The sequence below is a fragment of the Primulina tabacum genome, chromosome 5 (genome assembly GCF_025594145.1).
Source record: "Primulina tabacum isolate GXHZ01 chromosome 5, ASM2559414v2, whole genome shotgun sequence".
NCBI classification, from domain to species: Eukaryota; Viridiplantae; Streptophyta; class Magnoliopsida; order Lamiales; family Gesneriaceae; genus Primulina; species Primulina tabacum.
In genome coordinates, this window is record NC_134554.1 from 31,020,362 (window position 1) to 31,030,239 (window position 9,878).

The following is a 9,878-nucleotide window of genomic DNA, read 5'->3' on the forward strand; positions in this document are numbered from 1 at the left end:
TGAAATCATGACTTTGATGACTACCACATGGAAGAATTATAAAACTTAACAATTTACAGACTTGAGGCATGACTTCATGAGCTTCTCGCAACAGACAATAGGCATAAACCTTTACAAGAACACTGGTCTGAATGAAATAAGTAATAATTTTGCGGAAAATAAATTTTTTTCTTAAATAAGTAATAATTTCTCAAAATGAAATACACATAAAATTTTTGTCTAAATATTTGAAATGTAAAAGAGCTCGCAACAAGTACTATTTTTAACAACGTTAAATAATTTCATGAAAAATCAGAATAAATGAATTTAACACGCATAAAATTCTTGAAAACTTAAGAGGTCCTCGGGTTAGGCCTCCGCATCGTCCGAGCCAACTCACTGGTCCTCGCCTCTTGGCTCCTCGTACTCGTCCTCAATATGTATAAACTGATAGCAGCAAGTTTTACATAATAAAACCACTTGCAACATACTTGAACTGTGAACATACTTACATAAACATAGACGTGCCATCATTTCATAAACATTTTCATAAACTTGTTGCATCATACATACTTAAACATGCATAAATATCATCATTTTGCGTAGAGATATGTTTCAAAGCAAGTGACCCATAACATAATGCGCCTAATCAGACTAAACCATAGTACTGGGCTGGCAGGGATCATCACAGTCTTTCGATTGAACGTTCCCTCCCACATACATAAGATCCCCGGTCATGCTTTACCGGGTGGATTGGTCCCTGGTCATGCTTTGCCGCTTCCCTATCCTGATCAAAACCCGGTCATGCTTTTGCTAGGGGGAGAGGTCCCCGGACACGTTCTTTGGCTTCCAAACCCGTAACATAATTGGTCACTAGAAATTTCCCATACCTCAAAAATATAAAACATTTTTTTGCACGTCGAACATACTTATATAGTGTTGAAGGCTTCTTTGGATCTCTCTTGGGATTTTACGGCACATACTAAAAAATTTTTTTTAGATTGTCTGGCACTCGAGCGGTAACATTTCACAGCTCGGGCGCGCCTGTCCAAAAGGTCTGGCGCTCGGGCGGTAAAAGCTTATCACTCGAGCGTCACCCAGTTCCAACGAAGAATGCAACTCGAAATCTTCAAGAAACGAAAGATTACATTTTATAAAAGTTTGAGCAGTCATACGAGAAAAATCATAACTCGCACTTCTCTTGTCCGAAAATTACGAATTTAACGTCAAATGAAAGATATGGAAAAATACTATGTTTTATATATTGAAAGTTTTTCTAGAACTGATCGAAAATTCGCAGGATTCGAAATGACATCAGATTCAGTTTTGAGATCTAAAATTTTGTTCCAAGATCGTTATAAGCATCAACGCTCAAATTTTTGCATAACATACACGGATTTTTACATACAATATGCATCAAAATATTTACTATGAAAGATTGATACGAAAAAATGAAAGATTATACATGCATTTGCGTTAAAACGCACGAAGATAACGAATAACGATGCGGTGGATTACGGGGGCTGACCGGGAGACGCTCGATGCAAGTTTTCTTGCTCGAAACAGAACGTGAATCTTCAGGAATTGCAAGGAAAGGTGGCTGCTGAAAGAAGGCTCAAGAACCCTAGTCTTGCCCCTTCAAGTTCAACGTGTGTGGGTGTTGTGTGTGTGCGTGAGTGTGTAATAGTTTAGGTAAAAAAAATTGCTTAATTAACTAATTAGGGGCTAAAGGCATGCTTAGTTAAATAATTACTGCTAAAATAATATTAATCTAACTATTTAATCTAACTCAAAGATTTAATAAAATAATTAAGTACCAAATTTTCAAGATTAAAATTCTCAAATTCAAATTAGTATTTTTGAAAAGTATAAAATCTTAAAATCACATAATAAATAAAATTATGTTTTAAAATGCTTAAATTTTTACAAATCATTTAAAATACCAATTTTCTTGACTTGAAATAAAATACCACATTATTCATACATCGCCTAAATCATCTCAGGTCTCCTATCCCGATTCCGTATCGAATATTCACCTGAAACATAAAACTCAAAAAGACGTTTTAACGTACATCAAATAAACATGTAATAATTTAAAATAACATAAATCATAAATCATGCATCGATAAAAAAAACATTTTAAAAAAATTAAATAAATAATTTAACAATTTAATAAATACATGGGTTTACGTGTACTGATTTTTAGGTTCTACATAAAAAATATTAAAACGGCTCGTCTTTAAGAAAATATTTTATATATTTTATTCACTCCCTCTCTAAACTCTGTTCTGATCCCAAAAACTGGTATCAAATAGGGTTTTCCTTGAACTCTGATAATTATATAATTGATATGGCATCTTTTAATAAGATCCCGATGTTCTCAAAATAAGATTATGACGATTGGAAAATTCGAATGCTGACACATCTAGCTACTCAAGATGATGACATGTGATATGTTATCACTAATAGTATGATAAAGATTCTGAAAACAAATATAGCAGTTGTATTGACCGAGGACGCATCACAAATGATCGAGAAACACTGGTCAGAATGGACTACTGATGACAAGAAGAAAGCTAATTATCTTAATTTCATGGTGTATTCATAAAATGACCATATGATTTATAATATAAAACACAATCAATAAAATATTAAAAAATAAAATAAATTTTAAAAATAACAAAAAAATTAGCCTACTTAAATAATTAATTCAATTAATTGTAATTATCTTGTATTTAAAAAAAAAAAACCAACTTATACAGACAAAACGTGCAAGTATATAGGATTTACTAATGTATATTTAATTATTTTGGGAACAAAAATATAGAATATGTAAAAATGTGGTCACCGTGAGGATTAATGTGCACACTTGTGAGTCTAAATTTTAGCAATTAAGAAAGCAGCTTAGTAATGAGATAGCAACCCTTGCTGATCAAATGATAGCATTCAGTAATCTTGATAACCACAAGCCAAATCCAACACCATTTATGTAGCAGATGGACTCATGAGTATTACATGCTTAATTTTCCACATCTTTCAATTTTTCATCGTCACATCTCATGAATCAAACGGTAGTACATCTCTCAATGATCTTGACCCTTAGTCCCAACGAGGCTACGAGCCTTGCAAACATGCCCTTTAAGGCCTTGCAAGGTGACAAAGAACACACTATATGTATCGTAAAGAAGATACACGATGCACACAGAATCAAATGATTCAAAAATAAGTGGCCATGATCAACGTCCTCCGTGCGAAAATATTGACGAAAATGCCAGCAAATATCTATTTGATATAAAGCTATTAATCATGTTTGATGTTATTATTCTGTAGTGGGAGAGTATAAGCATAAAGCTTCTTTATGCAAAGATATGCGCCTCTTTAAATTTATCTCAATCAATACAACAACGCAAGAACCTCCTTTTTCTTTATTTCTTTAGATTTTTTATCTTATTGCTTTATATATTTCTTGTCTTCCTCTCCTCATCCTTTGCATCAACAAAAATAGCCAAATCTTGGGCCTAAATCATGTGTAGTATGGCTTTGGCACATCCATTTTTCCTTTTTCTGATCATGTTTTCTTCGTTTTTTTCTTGCCTTGCTACCCCTGAGATTCAGTCTAGGTTCTTTGATCTTGCGAAAAGTACACTCTCGGGGAATTATTCAGGCAAATGGGACGATGGAAAAGGGACCAGTTATTGCAATTATACAGGGATATCTTGTGATGATCAAGAAAATGTTGTGCAGATTGATATTTCTGGATGGACTCTATCTGGGAAATTTCCTATTGATCAAGTGTGCTCCTTTCTTCCAAAACTACGGGTTCTTCGTGCAGGCAACAACAACTTTGATGGGAACTTCCCTAGTGGCATCGTGGCCTGTACTTTGTTGGTAGAACTAAATATGAGTCATGGACATTTGACGGGTTCATTACCAGATTTCTCTCCATTGAGATCTTTAAAGACTCTTGATCTTTCTTACAACCGTTTTTCGGGTTACTTCCCTTTATCAATCATAAATCTCACCAATCTTGAGGTGCTGAATTTTAACGAAAACGAAGGGTTCAGCTTGTGGAAACTGCCACACAACATATCGAGTTTGATCAAACTTAAGTCCATGGTGCTGACTACTTGCATGCTGTTTGGCGAAATCCCGAGCACTGTTGGAAACATGAGCTCCTTGATTGACCTTGAATTGAGTGGCAATTATTTGACTGGACGAATTCCTAAAGAACTTGGAAAGCTAAAGAATTTGAAGCAGCTGGAACTTTACTACAACCAACTCGACGGTGAAATACCCGAGGAGCTTGGAAATTTGACAGAACTAAAAGACTTAGACATGTCTGTAAACAAATTAAGTGGCAGTATACCAGAATCCATATGTTTGCTCCCGAATCTGAAAGTTTTTCAACTTTACAACAATAGTCTGACAGGGGAAATCCCGGCTGTTATTGCAAACTCAACAACGTTAAACACGTTGTCCCTTTACGACAACTTCTTGACAGGTGAAGTGCCACAAAATCTTGGAAAGTCATCAGCCATGGTTGCCTTGGATTTATCTGAGAATCATCTTACGGGGAAACTTCCCGAGGGGTTGTGCAGCGGAGGGAAACTGAACTACCTACTCATGCTTCAGAACGCGATCTCTGGAGAACTGCCTGGAAGTTACGCAAAATGTGAGTCTTTAATCCGTTTTCGTGTTAGCAGTAATGATTTGGAAGGAAATATACCAGAAGGGATATTTAGTCTTACTCATGTTTCGATAATCGATGTGGCGTATAATCATTTGAGTGGTTATATTCCAACATCTATTGAAAATGCTAAGAACTTGTCAGAACTTTTCATGCAAGGGAACAAGATTTCAGGAGTTATTCCATCTGAAATCTCTCTTGCTGTTAACTTGGTTAAAATTGATCTTAGTAATAATCTTTTGTTCGGTCCCATACCTTCGAAAATTGGAGACTTGAGATTGCTCAATCTTCTTCTTCTACAAAGTAACAACCTGAGTTCTTCGATCCCCGAATCACTTTCTTCACTGAATTCTCTCAATGTTCTTGATCTGTCAAGTAACCTGTTAACTGGAGAAATCCCAGAAAAGCTAAGTGAACTGCTTCCCAATTCTTTAAACTTTTCGAACAATCATCTTTCAGGACCAATTCCCATGTTATTCGTAAAGAGTGGATTGTTAGAGTGTTTTTCAGGCAATCCAAACCTCTGTATGCCTTCTAATCGTTACTCGTCTGATCATAACTTTCCGGTATGTTCTCAAGTTTATAACCGGAAGAAAATAAACCACGCTTGGCTTATCGGGGTCTCTTTAGGAATCGTAGTTCTTGGAACCATCCTGTTTCTAAAAAGATGTCTAAACAAAGACAAGAAAATGATTGGAAATGAGGATACAGTTTCATCATCAGTTTTTTCATACGATTTCAAGTGTTTCCACCGGTTAACCTTTGATCAACAAGAGATCATGGAGGCCATGGTCGAGAAAAACATCGTGGGGTATGGAGGATCCGGGACCGTTTACAAGATTCATCTGAAGCATGGGGAACTTGTTGCTGTCAAGAAACTCTGGACCAGTCGAAAAGCTAAAGATTCACCTCCTGAGGACCAGTTGATTCTTGATAAAGGACTCAAAACCGAGGTAGAGACTCTAGGAAGCGTTAGGCACAAGAATATTGTGAAATTGTACTGCTATCTTTCCAGTCCAGAATGCAGTTTACTTGTATATGAATACATGACAAATGGGAACCTTTGGAATGCACTTCACAACGAAAAATTCTTCATCTTGGATTGGCCTAAACGACACCAGATAGCACTTGGGATTGCTCAGGGATTGGCGTATCTTCACCACGATTTGTTGTTTCCCATTATCCATCGAGATATCAAGTCTACCAACATACTTTTGGACGTTGATTACCAGCCAAAAGTCGCAGATTTTGGGATTGCTAAGGTTTTGCAGGCTAGGGGATCAAAAGATTCTACTACCACTGTTATTGCAGGAACTTATGGCTACTTGGCACCAGGTTACATTCTTGATCATCTGAGCTTCACAATACTACAAAGTCATTTTGGACACTAAGTTTTTAAAAAAATAATTTATTAGGCCTTCAAATAAAGCGTTTTCTAAACAACTTTCTCATCTAAAACGCACTCTAAATCTCTTTATTTTTGTGACAGAATATGCTTTTTCCTCCAAGGCGACGACCAAGTGCGACGTGTACAGTTTTGGGGTTGTATTAATGGAACTAATAACGGGTAGAAAGCCGGTTGAAGCCGAGTTTGGTGACAACAAGAATATCATATATTGGGTTGCCACTAAGGTGGAGACTAAGGAAGGGGCGTTGGACATACTCGATAGACGAGTTTCGGGGTCATTCAAAGAAGAGATGATCAATGCTCTTCGAATCGCCATACGTTGCACGTGTAGGACCCCAGCTCTACGTCCCGCGATGAATGAGGTCGTTCAGTTGTTGATCGAGGCAGATCCGTGTCGATTCGAATGTTGCATGACATCAAACAAGTTGAAGGAAACTGCAGAAACCACTACCAAGCCTAAAAATAGCCTTGATCAATGATATTTTCAAGTCAGACATGGAATATGTGTAAGTGAAAGTGTTGCATAAAAGGATTAGGTATAGTATTGGCTGTCTTTATGTTCCTAACATAAGTTGGAGTACACATGATATTTACTCTTTGGTCTTTGTAGTTGCTTATTGTAAATATTTTGAAAAATTTTGAACAAGCTACGTGCATATATGTGTGTGTGTGTGTCAGAGAGAGAGAGAGATTATGAAAATGTTTACAAGTGACTCCTATTTTATATTTTTTTTTACAGAGCTATTTTTCATTCAAATCCTTCATTGTTTTTACATGTTACATGAATAATTTTAAAGGGAATTACTGGTTCTGCAAGAATGGATTGAATTCAAAAGAAGGATGCTGCAGAAAATGTAAGATCAAAGAAACTTCTTTTAGCGAGAACAAACATAAAGTAGAAATGAATCATATTAAGACTTCCTAATAAGATTAAACCACAATATCGAATTCGAAAACGCGATAAACTCATTTTATGTACTCTAATTAGTCTTTACACTTCTTTTGGTACATCAAAATCATAATAAATTTGAGATTTTTTCGAATGTGTTTCATGTGCTAGATCACAACATATGAAACTGCCCTACAACACATGAAATTGCCCTCATCAATGAGTTGACAACATGATCAACCTAATGTTAAATGATAATTAAATTAAAAAGAATATTTATGTCTATAAAATATTTTGAAAAAATTATGTATTTTACACCAATAAGTTGGATACACTTGGACCATGATGATCATCATTATTGGACCAAAAAAAGAAGAAGGAAATAATTCTCTATTTTTTTTTTCAACTTATTTCCCTTTTTTTGTAGGTGAAAGAAGTCCAATCAAATGAAAGTGATTGTAAAGAAAAAGAATGTGCTGATTCGAAGGGACTCCTTTGGTTTGCATGAAAGTGGGGTTTCTGATTCTGCCATGTACAATTTGCGTCTGATTTTTGGAGGGTTCTATTTTATCCTATCTTTTTTTTTTTTTGCATTTAATAAATAATTTATTGGAAAAAGAATTTTATACATAGCTGATTGATGGGGGTTTCATTGTCTCAAATTGGAAAAGGGCACAAAAGTAAAAGCATTATCCTAATAATTAATTTTATAATTTCGTAATTATGCTCAATGACAGAGCAAATGTCAACATCTTTAATTGAAAGTTCATACATATTCCATTAGTAGTGTATTTAAAAGTAGGTCACTTATCTCTCAAAAAAAAATTATGCAACTTACCTCCATATTTTAATATTTTCGTGTATCACAACTCACAATTAAATTAAAACAAATAAATATATATATAGAGAGAGTGTTTGTAGGATCAGGTGAAATATTTAGAGTAATGGTATATACATTGTTATAAATTTTTTTCTTCTAGTTAATTTAACTGGGTTGAAAACTAAATTATAAATATTCTCGAGTGTTTATATCAATTGACTAACAAATAAGTGCGGAAAAAAGTCGGACCAATAGATTAAAACAAATCATCAACAAGGTTGGCTAAGTGAATTAAAAAGTAAACTGTAGTGTGGAAAATGCACAAGTATGTTTCTAAATGTTCAGATACTCAAGCTCCTACGTCACTCTTTCTTCCGTTTGAAAGATTCACACTAAAAGACTTTGGATTATACAAGTGATTCGCAAGATCTCAGTCAGTTTGGACTTAAATACTGTCAAACTGAAACTCCTAGTATATCTCTCCTGAAAATAGACAGTATGCAAAATGCTATTCGAATGTAATAAATTTCAATAATATCTTAGCATTTAATTATCCTTAAATGATCAGATACAATACATTTTGAAAGTGCGCTAGACTGATTGATTTTTGTTCAGATGAAAGCTTGAATATTTAATCTTTCTGAGTAGTTGGAATCCTCTATTGTTCAATTGAATTTTTTCTCTATATAAAGTTTCTGAAATAAAAGATATGTTCCAAAGAAAAGTTTCGTTAGCTTGTTTTTAAGTCCATGACAACATATTTCTGACAATCGTACACTATTACGATCAGCTTTGTATCGTACAGTGTTGCGATCAGTTTTGTCTGCTGGTGTAAACTGATCCTGGTAAACCAAATGTGTGTAAACTGAAATCTTGGAAACCGAATGAGAAAACTGATAATCTAATAAGAACTATTTCAATTTGGGATCATATCAGTTTTATTCTACTATACCTGTTCATCTTAGGTCAATTTTACCTTAATTATTTGTTAACACCAAAACATAAAATTTATTGATCCAACAATTTCTCCCTTTTTGGTATTTGATAAAATAAAGATTATCGTCCAGTGTAGGCTATTGAAAATAATGAGAAAATGCATAAACTGATAAGAGCAATTTTCCGAAACTGATAAAAGAAATATGATAAACTACTATCTCTTGTCTTCATTCTTGGATCTTGCTTCCTTTTCTTTTTATTTTTCTTTTTGTCAACACCAGGAACAACTACATAACTTTATAGAATATGCACGACTGAGGCCATCTGAGCAGACATAGTGCTGATCTTGGTGGAAAGTTGAGTGTGAACCGAGTCAATCTTTGAGGCGATCTTATCGTGAACTAAGTCTATTTTCTGAGAAATAGCATCATGAGAACTAGATAATTGAGACGTTAAAGCATAGTTCTTCCTCATGGAGTCTATTCGATGAACATGAAGTGAACATATTTGGATAAATTTTTAATATCCTTGACCACATTGTCTTTGAGATTCTCAATATCAATGTCAGTCAGTTGTTGACTTGTCTTGACTTGAAATAGAAGAGCATTGACTGTAGTCAGATTGGAAAGGATGTTTTCCATTCGATAGTCATCTCATATCTTCAGTTCTGGTGATTCAGCAGTGCCATGTGCTTTAGGATCGGAGAATATGATAATTTGGTTGTTTGGCTTAGCAATGTTGTAACGCCCCAGATTCGACGACTGTCCTCACTGTATCAAGACGGGTCTTTCCAGCGTGCTTATGTCCTCACTCACACGCACCCTAAGAAACTTCCCAGGGGGTCACCCATCCCAAAATCGCCCCAAGTCAAGCATGCTTAACTTTGAAAATCTTATGTGATGAGCTACCGAAAAGAAGATGCACCTTCGTGATATGAGTAGTACAAATCAAATCTTTTAAGCCCTCTTCAACTGTACAGTCCATTACATTGAACAGTCTCGGAATCCCTCTCTTTCCGGTGCAGGATCGGTTCATTCATGTTCTCTCCACCTAGAAGCCTGCCACGAGCCGCTCATTGTCCGTGCAACCTCATGGCACCGGCGATCACCCCCCGCCCTCTTCGGCCCCGGGCCTCACATGCCCACCAGCTTCCGCTTGG

At 35.4% G+C, this 9,878-nt stretch overlaps 1 protein-coding gene across 2 annotated transcripts; it reads left to right on the forward strand.

The window, feature by feature from the left end:
* The first annotated feature begins 3,320 nt into the window (after window positions 1-3,320).
* On the forward strand, window positions 3,321-7,544 carry LOC142547416 (receptor protein-tyrosine kinase CEPR1-like). 2 transcript variants are annotated; one of them, XM_075655710.1, is made up of 3 exons: window positions 3,321-6,001; window positions 6,156-6,580; window positions 7,391-7,544. In XM_075655710.1, exons 1-2 carry the CDS (start codon window positions 3,505-3,507, stop codon window positions 6,551-6,553), a joined length of 2,895 nt encoding a protein of 964 aa, XP_075511825.1. In that variant the 5' UTR covers window positions 3,321-3,504; the 3' UTR covers window positions 6,554-6,580; window positions 7,391-7,544. The 2 variants fall into 2 exon arrangements, with proteins under 2 accessions (XP_075511825.1, XP_075511824.1); XM_075655709.1 differs by lacking the exon at window positions 7,391-7,544 and having other exon boundaries at window positions 3,322-6,001; window positions 6,156-6,796.
* Window positions 7,545-9,878: the final 2,334 nt, after the last annotated feature.

What these genes read in the sequence shown, in the direction of transcription:
- LOC142547416 (XM_075655710.1), top strand. Translation starts at nt 3,505, where the DNA reads ATGTGTAGTATGGCTTTGGCACATCCATTTTTCCTTTTTCTGATCATG. An exon ending in TTATGGCTACTTGGCACCAG is followed by an intron (nt 6,002 to 6,155) that starts GTTACATTCTTG and finishes TTTTTGTGACAG; the next exon opens with AATATGCTTTTTCCTCCAAG.